This window comes from Cryptotermes secundus, unplaced genomic scaffold (genome assembly GCF_002891405.2).
Source record: "Cryptotermes secundus unplaced genomic scaffold, Csec_1.0 scaffold1647, whole genome shotgun sequence".
NCBI classification, from domain to species: domain Eukaryota; kingdom Metazoa; phylum Arthropoda; class Insecta; order Blattodea; family Kalotermitidae; genus Cryptotermes; species Cryptotermes secundus.
Window position 1 is genome coordinate 456,366 of NW_019726261.1, and position 26,608 is coordinate 482,973.

The following is a 26,608-nucleotide window of genomic DNA, read 5'->3' on the forward strand; positions in this document are numbered from 1 at the left end:
CGTTCAGCCAACACGGTCGGCCGTTGGTACCTGATATTTCCCCCATCTACCAGAGGCATTGGAAACTACTTGGGCGGGAAATTGTTGCTCATAGGTCTCCTAGAGACAAGAGGATCTTTTACATGTCGTAAATCTATGACACGAGACCCACAGCTTAAAGTCCCTCCCAGAGGACTTGTTCCCTGAATTTTTCCACCCTTAAAAATTCCACGACATCTGCCGGGTTTGAACCCGCGTACCTTGAGTCATGAGGTGGGAACGTTACCCCTAGACTACAGAGGCAGTGACCAACACACTAACTAAACAGGTCACAATCAGCTCCTTTTATAGTCATGTCACCTGTAGTGAAATCTCTAGAATATTTGTAGGTGACCTCAGTGTTACTCATCAGCCAATCAGTTTTTCAAACATCTCAGATGACACAAGAGGTACACACAGGCCATTCCCATTACAGTGGTATATCCCAAATAATTAAAGGAATTTGTTCTGTTATCCTGTCATTAATGCTTATATAGCTTTTAATTAATTCTGGTCCTCAGAAAGCTGTAATTTTATTTTTCCAATGTCTATGGAAAATTCTATAGTCATATGATTCAAATTCTTTACAGAGTATTTTAGATAAGTTTCTGGTTAGGCCAGAAGAATCTGCTTGCCCACATAGCATAGTATCAATTTTAACATTTCTCTTGAGACTTGTTTATATGCGATCAATCCCAGTTTACTCATTATTTTGCTCATATGAACAGTAGTAATGGTGAGAGACTGCAGCCTTATCTCAGAGTTTTGTTAACATCCTTCCATACAGAGTTTTCTATGTTCTTATTTATTTACTTCAAATCATCATCTTAAATACCTCATTTCTATTGATTGTTAGAAATGAATTTGAAATTCAAGCACAATATTATGAATTTTATGGAATTTATAAAAGTGTGCGTTCTAATGGATAATTGTAATATCCAAAAATGGTTGAAATATGTAACTACAAGTCTGTTTTAATTTCAGTTATGTATAATGAAGCATGGTGCTAAGGCCAGAATAATAATGTGGGTGTGGCAATAGTTCTCTGGAGTGGATTTCACAGAAATATGAAATAATGAACAACAGTTCACCATTATCATTGTCATTAACATTATCTGAACAAAGGGTTAAAGATACTCTGAGTTTACGTAACCTGTTGTACCCACAACTGACTGTTAATTAAATGTCATCCAGCACAAATTAAAGTAATGCCCACTGTTTGATGCATGCTTGCAAGTCTCAGCCACAGTCTAACCATTATCATTATCATTTATTATCATTCAACAGTCCATACATACAGGTATTACAACCATTTGGATAAGGAAATTGTCAGTTTTACATCTAATTCTCGTGCATATCTTTACAGTATACACTGTACCACTCTAGTATAGGGGGTTTGTTGTCTGAATAATATTATCTAAATCTAGTTACCATTAATTTCATTGTCTTTACACAAATACAACAAATTAATCAGCTATATATTACATTTGCACACTTGATGAATCAAAAGACATAAATTCATCTACAGAATAAAAGGAATTTTTCAGCAAAAAAGATTTTAATTCCTTTTTAAACGAGTTAAAATTGTCCCTTTGTTTTATTTGATCGGGGACCTTATTATACAAACTAATTCCCATATTTATCACACTCCTCTTAAAAAGAGCTGTATTACAGTGCTGTACATGAAAATTTAATTTTCTTCGTGTGTTATAATTATGAATGTCCGAATTTATTGCCATAAAAGCCTTGTATTTTTTGATAAAGAATGTCACCTCCAATATATACAGAGAAGGCAATGTTAAAACATTGTAATCTTTAAAAATTTGTCTACATGACGTGTGACTACTAATACCATTAATCACTTGAAGAACCCGCTTTTGCAATTTAAAAATGCTTTTACTTTCCCCGTCCCCACCCCACAATAAGATACCATTTTTCATACATGGCTCAAAATTCGAAAAATAAATAATTTTTATCATATATGGACTCATTATTTCTTTTAATATTTTCACCATATAAATTACTTTGCATATCTTTGCTTTTAGAAATTGAACATGCGCGCACTATTTTAGGGTTTCTGTCATGTGAATTCCAAGAAATCTCACTTCTGAAGATACACTATTTCTGTATTATTAAAAACTATTTGTGGTCTTAACGGATCATTCCACTGTTTTGAATGAGATGACATGGCAGATGTCTTTTTAGTATTTATTATAAGGTTATTTTTTTGAAACCATATTTCTAATTCTTTCATAATGTTCATTATTTTATATTGAAGGTCAAGTTCATCTTTTCCTGTAATTAACAAATTGGTATCCTCTGCATATAAAACCAGCTTTGCTCCTTGAACATTTTCTGAAAGATCATTAATGTATAGTAAAAATAAAAGCCACCCCAACACTGATCCCTGTGGTACACCATACTTCACTTTCCTACATGATGAATTATAACTGGTTTTGACACTGCCGTCAGTGTTTCTTATTTCTACATATTGGAGTCTGTTTGACAGGTAAGGCCTGAACCACATATTTGGCACACCTCTTATGCCATATGAGTCTAGTTTCTCTAATAGTATATCATTGTCTATTACGTCATATGCCATTGATAAATCAAAAAGTAATCCTGTGGCATATAGGCCATTATCTAAGGCCTCCTGTATACTTTCAATAAAAGACTGACTTGCTGTGTCAGTTAATTTATTCTTTCTGAAGCCATTTTGGGCCTCTGTTAATATATTATTTTGAATTAAAAAAGGCATTAGCCTATTATACATCAATTTTTCTAATATTTTGGAAAAGGCCAATAAAATGGATATCCGTCTATAGTTTTTAATATCATGATAGTCCCCGTTTTATGCAGAGGTATCACTTTAGCTAATTTTAATCTATCTGGGAAGGTGCCTGAGCTCAATGAGGCATTGAAAATATGAGCCAGTGGTCTTTTTACATAATTTATACATTTTTTAACAAGATATTCTGGTATCTCGTCATATCCTGCGGATAATTTACCTTTTAGACTCTTTGTTACACACTCTATTTCATATTCAGTGACTGGATGGAAAAATATGGTATTAGGGCAGCAGTTTATCCTTTTTTTCTGCCACTGTGTGTTTTTTTTTTTTTTTGTTGTTGTTTTGACTTAAAAATTCATCAACTATTTCAACAAAGAAATTATTTAACATATCTGCTACACGTTGTTAATCTGATATCATTTTTGTACCGCTAAACAATTGGATTTTCTTATCACCCTTACATGACTTACCAACTTCATTTTTTATTAAATGCCACACAGCTTTCATTTTATTTTGAGACCTTGAAACATACTTATCATTTGCTATTTTTTTGCTTCTTTCATAACACTCTTATAAATTTTTTTATATCTGGTGATATACAATGGGGTACCCAAAAGAAACCGAACTAATTTTTTTGTGGGCAGAGCTTTTGTAGTACCTCATTTTGCCGCTATGAGCGCATAGAGCTAACATTCCTGAGTCGATAAGCCGACTACCGTTGCTTCAGAAGGTAAGGACTAGTTTCGGCAGAGTTTATAGTGACAACTGTTTTGTGTGATCGTCGTTTTTGCAATGGCCCGAACACATGAAAATGTTGAAAAAATTTGTGAAATCATCAAGGAAGATCGATGACGGACCATTGAAGAAATTGTGGAGCTGTCAGGAGTGACTTCGAGCTCAGTTCAGCGAATTATGACAGAAGATTTGGGAATGAAAAGGGTGGCTGCGAAATTCGTGCCACGACTGCTGACTGCTGAACAAAAACAAGGTCGCATGGAAGCATGCTGTGCTTTGAAAGAAGAGTCNTTTTTTAAAACCACTTAACAGTCTCATCCTTTTACCAGAATTTCTTATGCTTTGGGTAATCCATTTGTTTTTCCTTGTCATTTTCATATAAACAGTCTTTTTTGGAAATGCTATATTATAATAATAAAGGTTCGTGCCCATAAAATCATTAAAACTAGCACTTGCATCTGAGTTTGAAAAACTCTCCTGCCATAACTCCTTCTGTAGTAAATAATTAAACTCCTGGATATCCTCTTTAGTAAACTCTTTTTCTGCTCATTTTAGGACCCCACTCTCGTCTATTTACATTAATCTGTAGTGTTTGTGCCAAGTGGTCCGAATAACCCAAGTCCAATACTGATGATGTGTATTCCAAAACTTGCTTGTTTGTTGCTATGACATCTATCTGTGTTAAGGAATTCTTTGTGACCCTGATTGGGGATGTAATTATGTTGGCCATATTATAGAACCAAAGCAAATTTTTTAGTTCTCGTACTCTTACACTGTCATCGAAGAAGTTTATGTTCCAGTCACCACATAAAATTATTTTTTTTCTTCAACTGCACATTTTGGATTGCAACTTCCAAATTTTTTAGGAATATGTAAAAGTCACCATCTGGTGACCTATAAATACACACAGCAACTATTTTGTCCTTCAACAATTCCACTACGGACTAGAACTCCGTCCTAAGTGCAAACTATATTTATAGTATTATATTTCAGCATCCTGTTACACTCACACAATATATATGGACAAATACCGTCTTAAGTGCAACAATTTTATTGTAGTTTTTGCTTCTTTTTCCTCCTCCACACTACATGTTTCGGCCCTAAATGGCCATCATCAGGTGTGTATCACTCACGTAGCTGTTACACTGCTTGTTAAAATTTAAAATCACCAGTCTTTCTAATTGTATAAAATCTTTGTTAAACACGCGTCGATTTGATTTTTAAATTAGCACTTTTTAAAACTTTAATTCAAGTTAAAATGTCTATAAGATCTCTGTTCTTTCTTTTTCAAAATTTTTAAATTTAAATTTAAAATTTATAGGTCTTTCGTTTTTTTCTTCTTTATACACTACATGTTTCGGCCCCAAACGGCCATCATCAGGTGTATACATTCACGTATCTGTTACACTGCACTTATTTATAACATTTAAAATTTAAAACATAGGTCTTCCTGATTAGCACTTATAAAATCTTCGGTTCTAATTTGAAATCCTTTAAAAAATTTTTCTCTAAATTTTAAATTTTAAACATGTCATGGTTACTCGCCCTATGTCTGTAGTGCTGCAGCGGCTTCTTCTTGTTTCTAGTATTGTATAAGTGTTATTCTGTGTAGTCTTCTTGTGTGCGTGCCGCTGCTTATCTTTACGTGTAGTGTATAACGAAGAACAAAACAAAAGACCTATAAATATAGTTTGCACTTAGGACGGAGATATATCATATATCATATAAAGTGCAACAGGATGCTTAAATATAATATTGTCCACTATGGACATTTCAGAATCTTTTTCCTTACCTAATTTTTGCAAGTAGAGTAGTTCTGTAGTTTGTACATACTCTTTTACGTATATACATGAACCACCATGTTCATAACTAGTTCTACTAAACTTACTTACTAGTTTAAAATGCTCAATATTTGTTAATTCTAACTGATCCTACTTTAGCCAATGCTCAGTAAAACATAATATATCAACATTTTTAGGTCAGATTTTAGTAAAACAGTTAGTTACAGTATTTTATTTTTTAAGTTCTGCACATTATGATGGAGCATTTGTATATTATCTGCTTTTATATGAGTCATGTTTTTATTTTGCTGTCTCCCGTCCATAAAAAAAATCATCCCTTCTTTTTGAGGGTGGTTTTCAGAGTCTTCATGATCGCATAATTTTAGTCGTGTCTAAATTTCGATCCAGATTGAGATCCCTGCTAGAATTTTTAATGTCACCCACAAGATGTGGGCTGACATTCTCTTGGGAAATCAGTGAAGTCAGGGTGTGATCAGTCTCATTTGGCTTTAAAACCCCATTACTCTCTTGCTTTCCTATCATGTCACAGTCTTTATTCAAGAGGAGCTGGGACTTACTGTCCCGATCACTCCCATCAACTCCACTCCAATCTCATTTCACTTCATGTGCATAATATAAACAAGTTTAACTGCAGTAACAAATTAAACATACAAAAGAAGATTAAATCCCATTAACGGTTAACATAGGTACATTACCAATGTTATATTTTAGCGTCCTGTTACACTGATTCATGTCCATGGTTTATGCTGTCCGTCTTACAGTGTATACACGTTTTCACCTTATTCTTCACTTCCACACTACATGTTTCAGCACTAATGTGCCATCTTCAGGTGTCTTTATGCATGTTAAACTATTGTACTGCATGCCATGATGTCTTCATTCTAAAATGACTGAACTTTGTATTCGCCATATATGACTATGAATTCTAAATAATAAAACTTTTCAGGATTCTTCGTACATATATTTGTGTATCGTGTTCTGTGTTGTGTCTTGCTCCTGTTACTGCATGCGTGTACTGCTCTGTACTGCTGCAGTAGAACGCATGCAGTAACAGGAGCAAGACACAACACAGAACACAATACACAAATATATGTAGGAAGAATGCTCACATAAAAGAGGATTGGCGTTATTCGCGTGTTTGAGTGCGACATAGGAAGAATCCTGAAAAGTTTTATTATTTAGAATTCATCGTCATATATGATGAATACAAATTTTAGTCATTTTAGAATGAAGACATCATGGCATGCAGTACAATAGTTTAACGTGCATAAAGACACCTAAAGATGGCACACTAGTGCTGAAACATGTAGCGTGGAAGTGAAGAATAAGGTGAAAAAGTGTATACACTGTAAGACGGTCAGCATAAACCATGGACATAGGTACATTACATTGTGCATTGTTTTAAATCTCATGATTGGATTACATGCAACTTTCTGATGTGAAGTACATAAGATATGATTGTCAAACAGCCATTATACTTAGCCTTAAAATGTATATTATGATAGTGGCACATAAACTATATATGAACCTATAACTGTTGAATTTTTAACATAATTAAATGAACACATTTAAGTTATGGTGCTCATAATGAAAGTGATGCTCTTCATAATGTACATAGTTAGGGTCTGTACCATCTTACCTATCTGTAGTTCCTGTGTCTGTGACATTACACTGGTAGCAGAAGTCCCATTATGTACTTCACCCAGTTGCAACTTGAGATCGTGGAACAGATTTTACCAGTATATAATTGCACACAGCCAACCACAGTGGCCACATGATCTAAGGCATGAACTGTCTTCACTTGCTTCAATGGTGGAATTGTGGGTTCAAATCACACTCAAGACATGGACGTTTATGTGTGCATTTATTCTGTGTTTGTGTTGTCCTGTGTGTAGGCAGTGGCCTTGAGATGAGCTCATCACTTGTACAGGGGTTCCTACCATCTGTATGAAAAAGATTATGAAACTGAAGAAGAGGCCAGGGCCCAACAAACGGCTGTAGAGCCAATGATGAATGACTACGCGTGCACACATGCACGCACGTAAATAATTTTATTTTGCTTGTGTTTAGTGTGTACCATATTTTCTCTACTTCAGTGTTGTAAACAGTGTTGAAGTTAATCCATACTGCCTTCCTATTTCACTTCTTGCTGAGCTGCTGACTTCACACAGACATATTATTTAAAGCTTTCTCTTCAAGTCCAAGGTCTTCCTTTCCATTGCCATAATTAGGGTTTTTGAAAATTGTGTAGTTAACGGCACGAAAAATGCAGTAGATGTTTTATAGGAGCAAAAAACTTGAACATGCACCTGCATAGTTGCATCCTATGACATTCATGTTCATCCTGTGTCAGTGAGTGTTCAGTGGAAAGGAAAATTTGCGTGATAAAGAAGAGGGAGATACTGCACCATGCCTCTTTAAGCTGGAGTTCAACTAGCCAGGTGACATAATACATAATGGAGTAAGCTATTGAACTGTTGGACTAAAGAAGAATTTGAGAGATTCTATAATGTGAACTTTCTCATAGACAAGGATAGGTTAGATAGGGTGGGCAAATGTAACATTTATGAACTGACAGATGTAAATAACTTCTGAAGCAAAACTGCAGGGATGGTTAATGAAGAAAATTATGAGAAAACAGTTTGCTGTTACTGCAAAGGCATGGGAAACAAGCCCTCATGTTATGCAGTGGTTTTCTCTATATGTTCGGTTAAGAAATGGATGGTTACAGTGGTTTTTATCATTATTATGAAGTCCTCATTATAACCCATTCTCACACTTTCATGGTTTCACTATACGAATAGTCATAAATTATTTACCATGAGTCTGTAAAATGGGGAAGAACCAGGTGACTCTGTAATTGTCATTTGTACAAACTGACTTGAAACATGCATAGAAGAGTGTTATCCATATATTTGACACAGGGGTGCAGAGTTGATCGAGGAATTACGAATGAAGCGGATAAGAGAGCAAGAGAATCAGGAACACCGTATTCTTGAGAAGATAAGGGTGAAGATGGAACGAATTAAGGCCACTCAACAGAAGATCCAGGGACCCATGTTCAAAGAGCCTGAGAGTCATCATGTTGGTGAGTTAAATTGAATGTTTGTTGATATTACAACAGTGATACTCCGTTTATGTAATAATTGTCTATAGAAATAAAACCATATTTTATTTTATAAACATTATTTCAAAACCAGAAATTCAAGTTTTGTAATCATAAATTGGAGATTTTCAATTTAGTCCAAAACTTAGTTATTTATTCTTAGTAACTGGGAAGACTGATATCCGTAAATGAAAAGGGTATTCCAGAACCAAAAATCTGTCTAAATGCAGTGAAACCTTTTTGTGAAGTATTCCAGAGGATAAAGCAATTCAGGCCTCTTATGCAGGAAAAATAGTAGTTTCAAAAAAACATTTCAAATCCATTTTACAGGTAAAAATATTTATAATACAAATTAACACTTAAATGCATTAAAATGCCATTGAAATTACAATAATTGTGTATTGACACAGTGTATTCTGTAATGTGAGCAATTTACATTTCATTCCTGTCTTTGCAGCTCCCATGTTCCTTACTCCTCATACTAACAATAAATAAAGCCACTGATTTGCTCACTGTACTGATAAATTGATAACTTTCAGAACATTATGCAACATTGTACCAACAGATATTCTGGAGACATGCAAACTGACATGACTTAAACATTAATAGGAAAATTTGTAAAACATTTGATCATATGCAATGACTGAAACAGAATCATGTTTCTTCAGACATAAAGGAAATGAGTAACAAGTCAAGCTGCTTTCAAGTGCTAGCTAAATGTAAGAGCAAGCCATCATATATGATAGATAATGTGGTTCCACTCAGTTTCACGTGTTGCATTATTGCTAACCAGCAGAAGCCAAACCACCTGTAACCATTTCCTATAAATGGGTTAAGTTTGTAACCAATGAGTCATCTTTAAAAAAAAACCATCAAGTAGAATGTTATTGTAAGTAAGTAAAATATAGTTTCATAATACTGAAGTAATGCTTCAAATGTGGGAAATCTTTTTATGCAAGGAGCAAATTAAGTGGATTAAAAATACATTTTTGCCTTGTGACAACATTTTGTCTCATTACCAATAACCAAGCTTCTCTTGAATATTCTCTGTTAAAATTTTATGACTGTAATTTAATGGAATGTGGAAGTAATTCGTTGTATTATCATACCACAATGGATCCAGTTCTTTTTTCCATATAGCTGATTATGCGGAATAATCCAGGAAAAACTTCCCTTGTATAAGAAGGAACTTGGGCAGTTGAATAAAAGAATAAAGTTTGTGATTAACAATTTAGCAGGTCTTGATTCGACTTTTGTTGACTGGACAGGTGTTCTTTGACTTGGCAGTAAGGTACATCTGGAATATCTAAATGTGACATCATATATCTTACTAGATAGGTTTATACAAAATGTACCAAACTACATGGTGTTACAGCCTAGAAGACCATAATCTTAACATTCACTGCCATGAAAACCTCATATCTTACAATTAATGAGAAATTCCCATATGAGGGTTCTCATCCATTAGTTTAGTGGGAAGAACATATATAACGATCTTAGATGTGCCCTTCAATTCCATCTTGATAGGAATTTTTCACACTATTAATTTTACATCACAGTATGTTAGTGTAATTACCAAGCTAGGAAATGCAGAATAATTAAGCGTTCAGAATTAGGAACGTCAAACGGATAAAAAATTGACATATATTTATGACCTTATATTTGAAGTCAGTGAAAGTCTACCATATTTCCTAATCATGAATAAATTGTCTAATAAATAGCAGGTTGTAACGAAAGGAACAGTGGTTATTTTCTAATTTCTTACTTCTGACACTCAAAAGAGTGGCAGTGAAAAATGTACAACATATATTAATATCTGCAATAATTAATTATTTCTTTTTCACAAACGTTTCCTCTTATGCAAAAAAAGAATAGCTCTCTTGCAGAAAGTTGTAGTTGCTGCTACAGTAGCTGTGAAGCTACTGTTTTAAATAATCTATATTTTATTGTAAACTTTTGTCAATTGTTCATTTTTTCACTCACATTTCTCCTCAGTGAAGATGCTTACAGAAAACAGTCACCAAAGTTTATTATCCTGAAGTGTGGTTCCACACGATAATGCCATATCTTCAGTAACAAGAATAATTATTTTTCCCTTGCAGCATATTGATTTAAAAATCCCTCTCCCTCTCTCTCTTTTTTAATGCAAATGTCCATAAGGTTTCATATTATGGCTTTTACAGTTCTACTTTCTGTTTTCCACTATATACAATATATGAATTATATTGTGGTTGGCTGGCTGTCTGTTTACCTGCAGACTCTCTCTGGACTGACTGGCTTGTGTTTCAATTCTCCAGATATAGCCTCTGCACGGACCCAACAGAAAACACCGCTTCCCACAGTTCCACTATTTTGATGTGACATCACCGCTGATGCAGGCATGACGTGTCCCTCTGTTGTGTGTAAGCGTGGCTGTGGTCACATGACCTGGTAGCCGTGGAAATGCATTTACAGAGCTATTGCCTCATGACAGCAGTCCCTGCTGATTAAACTGTTCCAGCTTTCAGTGGACATGCCACAATATTAAACATTTTCAGTTGCTGTTTGTTAAGCTCCAAGAGCTGGAAATTGATGTTTTAAGATTGTTTCTTATTTCCTGGCACATGAGTTCTCAATGTACCTTTGTCAGAAGTACAGGGTCATCAAAAAGGAATTCCAGGATTCAGTTGTTTAATATGTGGGTAGATTTGGGACATATGATTTAATGTTTGTATTGGAATATTAAAAAACTCCAGGATTTATCCTGACTTGTCCTGTGCACTGCTGCTGTCACAGTGAATGTTACTATGCATTAGTATTTCTCTTTTCACTATCTCTTCCAGCCCATTCAGGGCCCTGGGCTCTTATTAAGTTCTAAGTTCCATAATTATTTTTTCACAGACAGTAGGACTCCTTGGACAGCGATAAGCTCGTCACAAGGCGTCTATCTAAACACTGAGCAACACAAACACGGAATAAACGCATACACACACCAAACATCCATGCCTTAAGTGGGATTTCAGTCCATGACCCCACCTTCCAAGTGGGTGAAACTGTTCATGCCTTAGACCGCACAGCTACTGTGACCAGTGCATTAGTAGTTGCTTGGGGGTATTCATGTTATGTGATTGGTTAGTCAGTTAGTGGATTGGCATCCATTCAGCAGAAAGCTAATTATGTGCTATGGTGTACCCGGTTCAAGTCAGTTTTGATCATTCAACTTAATTTTTGATGTACATATGGAACAGACAAATCAGTTACTCAGGTTAAAGAAATTGGCCGGGCCTCAAAGGAGTCCTGACATAACACCACTTGATTTTTTCATTTGGGGGTATGTGAGAAATGTCTGTGATGTAAAAATTTGTAATTTGTTCACCTATGACAGAATCACAGTAGCTATAGCAACAGTTCCACCAGACATATTTCACTGTACCTGAACAGAAACAGAGTCCCACTTAGATGTTTGTACAGTTACAAATGGTGGTGACATCAAACCTCTTATGGTATGATGTTAAATTTTGAGAGTTCTTACACATTTTCTGAAAAAGATATCAGAGTTTCTTACTGTATTTAAAAAGATATTAAATTTTGATATCCTGGGCATCTTTTTCAATGACCTTGTATTGTCGATGTGCATGCCACGGACACTTTCACAGGGAAACATCTTTGCCAGCACGTGATGCATGTCAACACTATTCCCATGAACTTCCAGTAGGTGGTGGGAGCAGCTATGTGTATGCTGTTTCTTTACAGTACTTCAAGAATGATATTTGGAATTTGAAGGCTTGGAAAGAAATTTTTGTAAGTAAGATAGAATTTATGCAGAAATTAACATGCTGGTAGTAAAACCCAGTATCACCACTGAATAAAAAGGGCAGACATCATTTAAGAATATTTAACATTTAATGTTATGATGAAAATTTATATGACCTGAAAAAAACATACTGAGATGACGAACTTGACATATTCTGAACACACAAAGAGGACATTGTGTTTTAAATGATTTGTAATGAAATAAAGTGAGAATTATGTAAATACATATTTCTCCATGCCCCTTAGTTGCAAATTATGTTCTTTGGTGGGTAAAAGCAGAAACTGTTAGTTGAATATTTTTTTTTTTTGTTTCTAAGGGTAGATTATGTTGTAACTTCTTCAGTAAACTGTATAGGAAGAAAACTAATGAAAATTACAGTATCAGTATTACCAACATCAGCTGTCAAAATAACCATACAACATAATCATGTAACAAAAACGCAAATGGAATATGCTTATATATACTGAGCAGATACTGAAGGAATACTTTGGTGATTTAAGCTGTTTTAGCTTAACAAGAATGATTTGTTCATATAAATCTTCTGTAATATTAATGCTTTTTCATACTTTACATAGTTCCAATAATGAAAACTACACAATGCAAATAAAGGAAAGGAACACCAGTTTTTCATTTTCTGCTAATATAATGACTAGTTTGCACTCGTTTTACTTTTTTGTATTATAAAGAAAATGTTCACACAAGTTGGACAGTTTTTGAGAACAATTATGTTTTACAAACTTTTAATAGACTTGTATATTTACTCCTGTGTAGGTCATTACCACGAAAAATATAAAGTCAAATGTGGAAACTTTTGTTGTTGTCAGTTTCAGAAATTGCGGACTCTCTTTCTACTAATTTGACACAAATTCTTAGCTGTGACTGCTTAAACCTTAAATACAGAAAAAGAACGGATTTATAAATATACGTGGTGTGTTCAAAAGGTATCAAACCTTTGGTCGGCAGAAATGCATTTACTGATTTTGGGTACAAAACACTAATCCCCTTCAAAGTAGTCTCTTTGGTAATGCACACACTTCTCCCAGCGCTTCCGCCATTGTTGGAAACACTTCTGGAATGTGTCTTTTGGCATGGTGATCAGGTGGGCTGTCGCATTCTGCATGATGTCTTCTCTTGACTCAAATCAGGTTCCTTTCAGCCGCATTTTCAGCTTGGAAAATAGCCAAAAGTCACACGGAGCCATGTCAGGGGAGTAGGGAGCCTGACGAACCACGTGGATGTTGTGTTTGGTGACAAAAGTGTGAATCAGATGTGCAGAATGGGTGGGTGCGTTATCATGATGGAGCTGCCAAGTTTTTGCTGCCCACAGATCCGGTCGTTTGTGCCGCACAGCATCACGAAGGCGACGAAGGACCTCCTTGTAGTATTCCTTTGTGATGGTTTGGCCTTGTGGTGTGTACTCATGATGCACAACCCCACAGGAGTTGAAGAAAACGGCCAACATGACCTTGACATTGCTGCCGACCTGCCATGCTTTCTTTGGCCTCGGGGATGCTGGATGTTTCCACTGTGACAACTGCATCTTGGTTTCCGGGTCATACCCATAAACCCACAACTCATCGCCTGTCATCATGGTGTTCAGAAAGTTGGAGTTACTGTTTGCATTGTCCAGCATGTCCTGTGTAATTTCCAGATGGCGTTGATTCTGCTCCATTGTTAGCAGTTTCAGTACGAATTTCGCGGACACTCTCCTCATGCCAAAATCCTTGGTCAAAATTGAATGTACCGATCCAGTGCTTACCCCTATCTCGTCTGCAAGTTCTTGGACTGTGATACGACAGTCCTTCATGACCAAAGTCCACACTTGCTAAATGACATTCTCATTTCGGCTTGTTGAGGGTCTGCCTGAACGCAGTTCGCTGTCCACTGATGTGTGGCCATCTTTGAAGCGGTTGTACCACTCCTTTATCCATGAGTTGCTCATGGCATCGTCCCTGAAAGCCTGTTAAATCTTGCAAATGGTTTCCACTTTGGTATCGCCAAACTTTTGGCAAAATTTGATGCAATATCACTGCTCATGTTGTTCAGTCATTTTACGCCTTACTGGAATCCGACGAGCGCTCACTACACGTCCTCGCTCATAGGCCGACTGCCAGAGACTGACGCTTTCTGTGGGTGGGAAAAAATTCACGACTGCGCATGAATGTCCCCTCCACATCTCTACCGAAGGGAGCCTCCCGCGCTTCATTGGTTTACGCGGGAAAAAAGAAGGTTCGATACTTTTTGAACGCACCACTTAAATAATATACCATAGAAACATTATGATTTCAGGAGCTTTTTTTATGTTGTTTTATTCCACATTCTTAAAATGTTTTGAAGCCTTCAGAGTCCATAGTGCCACACTTTTGTGTGTAATTTGTAATTGCTTGTCTCTTCTGTATTGCATAATTTTCATTGCAGCATAATTGAATGGTGATAATTCATTTTTTTATTGACCATTTCAATGGCTGTGTTTCTAATAAATTATGTATTTCAGTGTACATTAACCTCATGTTACATCTTCATGTTCACAACATGTACACCTCATTGCTAGATGGTATGAGACTCAGTCCATAGACCCCTTCATGTTCTTCATGTGAAGAGTGACCAAAATGCAGACTTGGCTGTTACACTTACCATCAAACAACTAACTAGGACATGTCTTTTAACAGCAGTCCCTCTGGCCCAGTCCCCCAGCATGACTTCCCCTGCATCCCCCCAAGGCTATCACACCCCTATTGATGACAACGAAGAAGAAGGAGACCTCCCTCCCCTCACACCACGTGGGGCAGGCTCACTACTGCAAGCACCAACACCCAGTTCTGCCATCATGACAGTGTCATTGGATGGCTACCTGGAACCACAGCGCATGTCATTTAGCTCACCCCCCACCTCTGAGCTGATTCCCCGTGCGCCCTCGCTTGATATGGACAGCTTCCCAGTGTTCTCCCCACCACCATATGGTGCCGTGGTGGGGCACAGCACAACTGGTAGCAGTTTGGGTGGCGGTCATCGACGTCAGTCGTCCATCGGTCCCCCCTGGATGCATCCGCTCGCCACCCCACGCCCCTCTGTCTCTCTGTCATCGCCGCAGTCCCACCACACATGTAATGAGACCTCACCTTGCTTGCATTTAACTGGCACCATTCTCACTGCATCCTGACCACCAGCCCACTCTTTGTAGTTTCACTAGTAGCTCTTAGCTTAGTGATACTGTAGCTGCCTTTCATGTTCTGTGGCTGATGTTGTACATAAGTGATTGAATATGAGAATACCAGACAAGACCAGTGGAATACTGAATGCAGGTTTTATCATGTTCACCTTGTACTCATCCCAGTTCCAGACAGATCTAGTTCAACTGTTTGAATGTGTCTGAAGTTTATATTTATTTTTCTCTCCAGAATTTGGTTTATTTTCTTCAACATTATGTCTTTAACCTGTGGAGAAACATCACAAATTTTACTGTAATTATCTTCATTCCTGGAGCAGTAGAAAATGTTCAAGCTTTTTTATTTTGTTTTTTTACTGTAAGTGCATAAGTTAATGTATTAATTTTTAAGTTTCTTATTGAAGTTTTTGTTTATATCTTTATTGTTGTGCTATTCTGTTTTGTTTTTGAAAGTGTCTTCTTTTATTTTTGGTTCACACTCCTCAGCACCACCTGGGTCTGTTCGGCGATATCCAAGAACAAATCGTGATGGTAATGCACTGTTTGTGATAAGCTTTGCTCACAAATGGGTCAGCTTTGGTGGAAGGCTGATGAAACATGTTTCTTAGCTTGGTTGCTGGGATGTCATTCCATGTTTATCATATTTCCTTTTAACAAACACTTTCCACAACTTTATGGATTAAAAACTTATGTGATAAAGTAACATTGCCAGTAATAATTAATGATAAAATCCCTTGCAGAATATGATTACAGGATAATAAAATTAATATACTAATCTGTTTATTTCTTTTCTTTAAAGAAACCGTTTTTAGAGCAGTACAGATGCATTTTTCCTTTCAGACGTTAAACAGAACTCGCAGAACAAATGTGTCCAGGTGGATATATCATGTATATTCACTCCTGTGTTAACATGTGCCATGAAAGAATAATGAAGAAATATTATAATTTAGTTCCCAGTGAGAATTTTACTAATTAAAATATTTTTAGTTACATTTCATTAAACATTTGGTAGATAAAGAAAACATTACAAAGAAAAAACTTTTGGAACTTGTTCTTTGTTGTAGTAAATGTGCCATCGAGATCTTTAAATTTGAGAAATATTTTATGTTGTATGCTTTTCTTTTGGCTGTTTTCAAGATATAAGATGTTGACATAACAGTTTGTGCTGTGTGACTAATGTGCACTTCCTGTAATCAGAAATACAAAAAGCAAATACTCTGTTCTGATACAAATTCATTCATTTTACATAACCAGGATGACTTAACTACACCATTCCAAAATTTAAGGTTCTCTTTTATTTTGACTGAATCATTCATAGGTTTTATTTAAACCTATACAGAGAAATTACAAAAACACACAGAAAATCTGTACCTCACTCAAGTGTTTGTTATATTTTCCAAAACAGTGTGAGTTCAAATTTAGAGTTACAAGTCACCTGTTGAAATTTTTATAAAGTGTGGATTATTATAGTAAACTAATCTTTTGTTTTATCCCTTACTGTAGTATTTTATAACATTGTATTATACTCTGCTTTTAGTTTCCATGTTTTTTATTTTCCTTGGCTGGAAACTGACTGTTGTTTTTGCCCGATGTTAGCACTTTAACACTGTTTTAGATTCTGGATGCAGTTTCAAGTTTTTATTTTTCTCATCAAGTTTTCGGTTTCAAATGCATGTCATTACTATCTGCTTGTGTATTAGCATATTACCCACACTTATTGCAGTCATAACAGGAACTGAATACATGAAGCATTTATGTAGGAGTGAAAAAGAACTGAAGCTGAGAGCAGAGAATAATTGCATTTGCAATATAGCATTTGGATTGTTGATGTTATACTCACCAGGCATTACAAATTTGGCAGAATAACCTGTGGGGTATTACATCATTACAATTACGTATGCTGGAACTAGCTGTATTGCTAACACAGCTTCTAAACACCGACATCCTTGATCATGCCTGCATGAAAAGGATCTTCAGTACTGAATCAGTAAGCTATTGAAGCCTTGTTTTACAATTTGATATGCCTATTCAGTTGCCATTGCTGAATTTATTCCCTCTGAATTCTACTTCACATTGGGATCCTTTGAAACACACTTTGAGAACCACTGACACAGACCACAGTCCTACAAAATTTTTGTCAAATTATTCAATCTTGCTTGATTCTGTACATTGTATAACTAAAATACTGACTATAAGCTACAACATATCACTCTCCGTTGCAACTGAAACTTGTTAAGGCATGCTTAAAATTATAATTTTTAGTTATGAATAAAAGTGGAAGTAATATAAGTAAACTCCCTGTTATCCACCATGTATTGGGTATGGGGTCTGCCAGTTGCATGAAAGAAACTGTTATAAAAACCCAATACAGAGTCAAAACAACACATTTTCACTTTAGTCCTTGCATAGGAGTCTTCATAGGGCACACAACAGATTGATGAGTGGAGGATTTTTTTTATATAAATACTCTAATGCTATCACAAATCTAACTAGCACCAACTCTGAAGGTACCTGCATGATGGAGGGTGATAGCCTACTTAGTGGTGGCTGGGAGAACTGCTGCATGGCAGCTGGGCATATATGCATCACAAATTTGTTTTTGTTTTTTAAATAATTTTATAAAAATATGAAGGTCTCTTTGAAATTGTTGGGGGTGCGCGGTAGCGTAGTGGTTGAGGCGCTATGCTACAAGCCGAAAGGTCGCAGGTTCAAGTCCCGATGAGGTCATTGGATTTTTTTCAGTTGATCTAATCCTTCCAGCCACACTAGGCCCTGGGGTTTACTCAGCCTCTAACAGAAATGAGTACCAGGAATTAATTAAATAATTTTTCTGGGGAGTAAAGTGTGGCCAGCGCATAAGGCTGACAACCTTACGCCATCTTTGAGCCGATTGTCTAGATAATGTGGGACCTTGAACATCTCACAACCCTATGGGCCTTCATGGCCTGGTACAGGGATAGCTTTACTTTTTACTTTACTTGAAATTGTTGCCAATTGGATGGGAATTCTGGATGCTTGGATACCAGAAAACCAGGAGTTTACTGATTTTGTTTTTGTCATGTTATGATTGCAGTAGCCGGTATCATGCAGTATCACTCGTTCAGCATGCAGCTTTTGTCAGTTAAAATGAGCTTTGAAATATCTCCTGTGTCAGATATCATTCTGTCTTGTAGAATTTGTGACTTAATTTGATGCTAATGTCAGGAATCTTACACCTATACACAGTGCATGCTTGGCAGGTGCCAGGAAGTATATGTTTGAGGTGTAAGACGTACTGCATTAAAAATTGCTGTTGTAATATAGAGTTACCACTCTTGCTTCGTATTCAGAGTTTCCCAGATCATAGTTTCAGTCTGGAGAATGGCTATTCTGTTATTATGATTTTCCTCATTCTCCCCAAACAGATACAAGACAGAATCTAACCCTGCTGCGTTCATTTGAACATTCATTTTATACTTTAATTTTCCCCATATGTTATCTACTAAGCTGGTTTCCTAGTTGTAGTATAGAGGAAGCATGCTTCCCATTTTTGCGTTCTCATAAAATTTTTACTATAAAATGTATCCAACTTTAAATTATTCTGGATCTTGCATTAAATAAATCATAATCTGGGTTAGGAAATGTTAAAATAGGCTGTGACCACTACTTCTGCGTCTGTTCCACTTCGGTAATCATACTTTCATTAACAGTGTAACCTTGGCAGTTGAAGTAATGTCATCAAATAAATTAAGAATCAATCGTTTAGTGAGTCGGTCTCATTATGAAGTGACAGTGAGAACAGTTATTCCAGTTGTATAGACTATGGAAGTTTTTTTGCCCTATTTATTAACAGTGATGTCATTTTTCCTCTTATAAATGACGTAAGGTAGAAACTAGGATTTTGGCACATTCACAATGAAAAATTAAAAAAAAAAAATTTCCATTTGGTTTACCATATCTGTCTGTTCATCTGTCTATATTGAAAAACTGAAGAACCAATGAATGGATTTTCATAACATTTGTATTTTTTTAGTTTTACCAAAATCTTTCATGATATTTCAATTTTGAACAAAATCTGACGGCAACAGTGGGCGTTTTACACAAAGGCTGCACACATTTCTGCATGCATCTTGAGCTTAATTTGTTAAATATTTGTTAGAGCAAAACATGTTTAGCCAAAAGTTGTAGAGAGAAGAGACCCTCATTTTATGCCAAATTATACTTTTTCTCCCCATTTTTAAAGTAAGTAAATAAAAGTGATATTTGTAATGAGCCATATCATAACTCAAGAGTAATTGGTCAGAGTTTAATCACATCTTATACTGAAAGTCCTTGCTGTTCCACCCATCCTGTTTTATGCTGTTTGTAGAAAGATGTCAGAAGTGAGCATTCAAGAATTAAAATCTATAGGCAGTAACTGAGGTATTGTTACAGTACTGGTGTGCACACATTTCCTAACTTGTTTATTTCTAGTTACTCATATAGCTGTAAATAATCAAGACTCCAGAATTTTTTCCTTTCATCATATCTTTTTACCCGTGACGCTGTTTTGAATGTACAATCATTATTGGCTGTTAGAAGTTTCAAGACTGTCTACAGTCTTGGAGATTGCTTATGCATTAAACTCTTTGGTTGTCTGTTAATCACACGAAAATGAATTTTTACTTTCTTAACAGTCATTATTCTCGATTCTTAGCGAAGTTCCAGACTACCTTGTCTGATTGTAATGTACAAAGCTTTTAGAATTAAATTTCTTCATTCTTGTCATCCATGTGTTCAGATCTTTTGTCCTTATCTGAGCTCTAATTCTGGAGAATGTATGGGTTTGTAAAATAGCATAGCAGATTCCTGAAATGTCTTGTACTATTTTGTTTGGAGAGAAAACCCCTTTTTATAATTAAACCCATCTTTAGAAACCATTTCAGATAAACTGAGCAAGCTACACAAATTTGATTTGATTTGAAAATTGCCCTTTGTAAGCATTAGATGAACGGAAAATGAATTAGAGTATACACAAACTAATGACTTTCTCCTCCATTTCTACTCACATTCTCGAGATGTTCCCTGTTCTGCCTATCTGCTTGTGCTGTGCAGTAAGAAATTTAGAGCTTGCATGGATTATATGTGTTATCCAGAATGTTACTGCATGTTTTTGTACATACTGGGGCTTAATTTCAGGTGATTGTATGGATGAATTTTACGTGACCTCCCTTCACAATTCATATTCATAACCTAATATTTTGTTAGAATAATTGATGGACTAAATAATAACAGAAGCTGCAACCAGAGGCGTGTTATGAAAGAGGAGAACAATATATTTCACATTTTGTTCTGAAAACCTCAAAGGGAGAGGCCACTCAGCACACCAGGTGTGGATAGGAAGATAACATTATTGAATATTAGAGAAATATGCAGATGTGAATAACACTGAACTTTCTGAGGGTAGGGTCCAATGTAATACAGTAATAATCGAAGAAAGTTTAGTTTCATTAGAGGAAATTTCTAATTTTATGAACAACTGTAATCTGCTCAAGGAAGAATGTATGAGATGGAGTTATTCATTTATAAGTCAGATGTCTGGTAAAGGCTTAAATGAAGTGTTAAATCATACTGTGCAAACATAAGAATGTTGTCTCTTATCATAGTTATCTTTGGAATTAAAATATTGTTATTGACTTGGCCCAGTTGACAGAATCTTATCATATGTAGCATACCACACTGAACACACTGAATGACATTTGTTGCATCTGGCATGTTTTCTGAAACTGTGGATTGTGATCCTCCATGAAGTTACCAAATTCTGTAGTTATTTAAAATATATTTATGTTCATGTACAGTTTTGACAAGTCACTAAAATTTAATGTAAGTGCCTTCACAATATGCAGCTGCATTTGGAAAACCATTTCGCAGTTATTTATGTGATTACATGAACATTTTATAGCTCACTGTAGGTGTAAAAAGTTTGTAAAGCTATTTAAGTTCCTGCTGTCACTGTACAGTCCGACAGAGATCTGCAGTGATGTGCTGAACTGCATTTTTTGCTGACCTGGAGATATTAGGAGGGTCACATAAATTTATGTATTGTTTTAGGGTTTTGAGTTATCATAGAGTGAACACCCAGAAAATTGAGTGGCAGTAGTCAAGGGCATTTACTGCTGCTCTAATGGATTAGGTACAGCAAATTTTAAATGGCAAGTGCTTTAATTTTTTAACAGTAACTGTAAAGGGGCTCCAACCCTTTGCGATTGAAATTAACTGTTTTATAAATATTATGACATCTGTAATTATGATTCATTTTCAGACTCTTTCAGTGCATCATAGTTGACAAATACAGTTATTAATAAAGGTAGTTCACAACTGTTCTTCAGTTGAACATGTTTCCAAGGCATTTCCCTTTTTGCTGTTTTATTTGTCAACTGTGTCAGTTGCACATGGTGATTCTTGTTCCTGTCCTTATCAGAATGTGATGTACCAAGCCAGAAGGATGTCAGGATAACATAAATTACTCCAAACATATTCTTATCCTTTTGGCAGACTTGGAAGTATGAGTACACATTACACATGTCTACAAGTAACCTGGATATCTCATGTTTAGATTATACCAGATTATTTTGTATCCTGAATTTATTGATAAAATTTTGATGAATTTTGATACTGAGAAAACCATTTTTTCTAGCAGTAAGTAATAACCCAACATTTTTTTTTCATAAAAAAGTAATAATAATGCAAAACCTGTCCAAATTCATAAATATTTCAACATATAGATTTTTCCTGTTTGCTTTTCTTGAGTAGCATATCTTGAAGTGTATTTTTGTCAGACACAGTTTAAGAGTAATCACTTGTATTATTGTCATATAGAATTAATTTCTGAATTAATGTCATTCTGTAAATTTGCTTGCATTGAGAAAACTTTTAAAGTTTGATTAAAGTTAAACTTGTTGGTCAGGCACAAATAGATATTTTTCCCCCATAAATTGGGTATTATTTAAGTGTATTAACATTTTGAAGCTTGTTTACAGGTGTTCTAAATGAACACAGCTGATAAAGAATGAAATAACTTCACTCATGTTGAAGATACATGGAAGCTGTTTGAGGTGAAGAATGTTAAAAGCTCAATAATATTTTGTCATGCTAATAGATCTTAATATGTGCCCCCCTTACAGTGCAGCAGACATCCAACCAATATTTTATTCTGTCCAGGTGTTTCTTAACATCTTGGGGGTTATAAATGTTACTGCCAATAAAAAAAACTAACTGCATTCTCAGAGAAAACACATGCAAGTGGTGTGTTTAATTCTGGTCCATCACACTAATATTATGAAAAAGTTAAATTGTTCTGTTCAGTGTGACTGGTTATGATTTTCTTATTTCAATTATTCGTGCCCTTACATGTTTCAGTCTTCAGAGACCATCTTCAGAGGGACACCTTTTACATCAATACAGTTAGAAACCACTATTACAGTACATGTTCTAAACGTCAAAATATATACATACAATATAAATAATATACAATTGACTGTAAAATCCAAAGTCTATACAACTACAGCAGCTGTTCCAATACTTTAAAATGAAGTAATAATAAAAGGGACAACATGAACCAGCTTTGTTTACGAATTCCAATAGAATCTTAACAAACTAACTATAAATATTTTAAAGTATGGAACAGCCGCTGTAGTTGTAAAGACTTTGGATTTTACAGTCAATTGTATATTATTTATATTGTATGTATATATTTTGACTTTTAGAACATGTACTATAATAGTGGTTTCTAACTGTACTGATGTAAAAGGTGTCCCTCTGAAGATGGTCTCTGAAGACTGAAACATGTAAGGGCACGAATAATTGAAATAAGAAAATCGTAACCAGTCACACTGAATGAACCAATTTAACTTTTTCAGATGCAGGTGGGTTTCAGTCAGAAGTGCAAAAACTCACCAAGTATTGTGCTTGTGACATTTGATAACATCCACTGGTGCTTGTACAATAGCTGTTGATTGATTTGTGCAAAATAGCATCATTTGGACTGCAAGAGAATTCAATGCTGTTACTGGCTGGCAGAATTTAAGTTTCACAAGACTGCAGTGCAAGATCAGCCAGTATCCACCAAAGAGCCACACAGTTGTTAATTGGCACCAGCATTTGCTACAATATGGTGTTTCTAGTAACACAGTGCAGGTGCTGGACTGTGGACAACACCTGAACAAGTCAGAGAATTTCAGGAAGCCTTCCAATGAAGTCTGTGGAAGTCATTTGGTGAGCGAACTGTGAATTATGAACTCCTTGTGCAACAGCCCATGATGTAGTATGTAAGTGGCTGAAATTCAAGACATAAATTGTTTCTGAAAGCTCAGGAAAATAACTTGCTATGGTGCTATGACTTCACTGCCAACATTCTGTCTTTAATAGACAATGACAAGGACTCCCTCAGAAGGTCGACTTCAGTCACAAGGGTACTTTTAACATCTTGGGTAAGGATATTCACCATAATTTTCACATTTGTGGATCTCAGAATTCTCATGATATGACGGGACATGAACAAGCTAGCTGAAAATTGAATGTACAGTGCAGATTAACAAACACAGGAGAGATAGGGTCTTCTTTGAAAGAACAATCACAAATGCTGCATACCTTAATGTGCTAGACAGTTATGCCGTGCTGCAGGTACCTGATGAATATATCTCCCAGCAGGATGGTCACCACCACATTTCTGGATACCTGTAACTGGATCTCTCAGTGCACAATTAGCAGGAATGTGAACTGGTCAAAGTGGCACCCTTCTATGGCCATTCCATCACCTGATCTGACCTGACTAGACTTCTTTCTTTGGGAATACAGCAGAGATGTCATGTGTCAGACCAAAATCATTGACCTGTCTGATTCACGCTATGGGATCATCAGTGCAATAATGTCAGCAACTCTGAAGATACAAAAAAATCACCTGGACAGAAACAGAATATCGGTTAGATGTCTGCTTCCTTGCAAAGAGAGGCATATATCAGGATCTGCTGATGTGACAAAATGTTTGATGAGTTTTTACCCCTTTCATCTCAAATAACTTTCATATGTCTTCATTCGAACAGAAGTTAATTAGTATGTCATCTGTGTTCATTTTGGGCACACTGTTTTATTTTACCTTGTGTATCACATTTTTATTTCACATTTTCATGTATTTTTTTTTTGGCAGTTTTGTAACTGCTTAATTTATAACTGAATTGCAGTTAAATATAATATGCTTCGATCATATTTTACTCTGGCTTGGTAAGTCTCATTTTTTGTACATATTAGTACACACAGTTCTTGCTGAAGGACCAGAACTAACTAATATTACCAGTGGCTCTTCAATTGTGTTTGTGGCGTAATTTGCTTCTTTTTCATGAGAACACTTTATAAGACAAACTCTAAAGGTCATAAGTTTTTCAGACAATGGTGAATAGTGTAATATTAACAGTATGATATCGTGAGGCCTACATCATGAATATCTTTGCCTATCTTTTTAAATTGTGTGGTGTTTTATTATGTTCTGAATATCAGAAATCATAGCATACACCATTTTGCAATTCATATAGAACAGTCCATTATTTTAATCTAAATCATTCAGTGCTGGATTTCATTTTGTGAAAGAAATGATTAGCTATGGCATAAGTTACATAATGCAGAAACAGAGGAATGTACAGTAGTCTGTCAGGGATGCCATATCACGGGGTTTGAGATAGTGGAGGAAGCCAGAACAGTGTCTGCAGATTTGTGGTAGTGTCAGTGGGAGGGACCTGCATGTAATGTGTCAATTCTGACATACAGTAGTTTGTGAAGAAACTGAAATTCTAGTCTTAAACTACAAATTCCAGTATGGGGATTGTAGGATAGCATGGTATAAGTTAGCATCAAGAAAGTGGTAGTACTGCAAAGTAAATGAAGGAAAAAGACAGGACGAGGAGGGTCCCAGAAATGTTGCTGGATGGAAATAACTGCTTCTGATTTGTTCATTTCATAATTTGTCGTCGTCATTCAAACAGGAAGTCTACATTGGTGTTAAGGATAAACAAGAACCCCTACATGGCATTGAACTGTTTTGAGCATTGATTGGCTGAGGGTTTTGATTACAAATAGTGTTCATCATGTTAGGTTTAGTAACAAAGACTCAACCTTACTCTTATTCCATGAATCATCGTTATTCACTGAAAGACGTGGCTCCACGTGTTTCAGGTATATTAAACAGGAAAGCTTGAATGTACTAATGATGTTCTGAAGAGAGTGCTGTTGATTCAAAGGGCAGGGCCTGAGGTACAAAACTTTTTTTTAGTCTGGTTGAAGATGTGGATGTCATTCAGGAAGCAGTGGAAGGAGTTGGAGTCCAAAATACAAATATCCTGGGAAACATTGTTGCTGTGGGTGGGTTGGGGGCAACATAACTTAGATGTCTGTCAACAAGCAGGGAAGATTCTGAATAATCACTTCTTACTACAGATGAATGAGCCCTTTGATGTGGAGGAATTTAAGAGTGATGAATCCAAATACATATGAAACATTGAATCATTTGTTACACATTTGAAAGAGCAAGCACCCTGTTGTTGTTTCAGAAATAATGACTGAGCACCACAGATTAAGTCTGAAGTAGGAAGTTCCTTAGGACTTCTGATTTCTCTGCTAAGTATATATACCAGACTTTGCAACAGTTAGTCAGCCTTGCTATTAACTAACTAAGAAGACTGTTGATTTCTGTTGGGGATAACAAAAAGCTATTGAAATCATGAAGGACCAAATTACTTTACCATTTACTCTGGGTTTTTTCCAGGGTAGTGCCAAAACTAATGGTAGCAGATGCTAGTCCTGGATTTGAAACATTGTTTATGGAGGTTCAGGATGAACCCTGGGCTATATATATGATATGCCAGTCTAAAATCCTACCTTATAGATGCTCCCATTGAAAATGGATTTCTACTTTCATCCTTGCCTGTTATACACAGAGGTCAGAATGGTCATAGGTCACACCTTGAGGCATAAGAAGCAGTACACAATTTGAAAGCAGCCTGAGTAAATGTACTAATATCTTCTCAGGTGATCAGCTGTGTTCGTGTTGAGGGTTGACATCAAACCTGATGGTGGGGATCTCTGAAACTTCAGATTTTTACCCTTCATTGACGTGGCTGATAGCTTGACAGGATTTTAATACATTTCTTCACCATAGAAGCTTCAAATCCTACGTAGCTTGAGTAAACAT

General features: G+C 35.9%; 1 protein-coding gene across 7 annotated transcripts in view; it reads left to right on the top strand.

Moving 5' to 3' along the window:
- Positions 1 to 26,608, top strand: part of LOC111864158 (piezo-type mechanosensitive ion channel component) — a 288,244-nt gene that overhangs the window by 160,579 nt on the left and 101,057 nt on the right. For 4 of the 7 annotated variants that reach the window (XM_023851212.2, XM_023851215.2, XM_023851216.2 and 1 more), the window contains 2 exons: positions 8,271 to 8,434; positions 15,898 to 15,942. In XM_023851212.2, coding sequence (XP_023706980.1) covers positions 8,271 to 8,434; positions 15,898 to 15,942 — 209 coding nt within the window. The remainder of the gene's footprint in view (positions 1 to 8,270; positions 8,435 to 15,897; positions 15,943 to 26,608) is intronic. The other 3 variants (XM_023851213.2, XM_033751338.1, XM_033751339.1) reach the window with 1 other exon arrangement.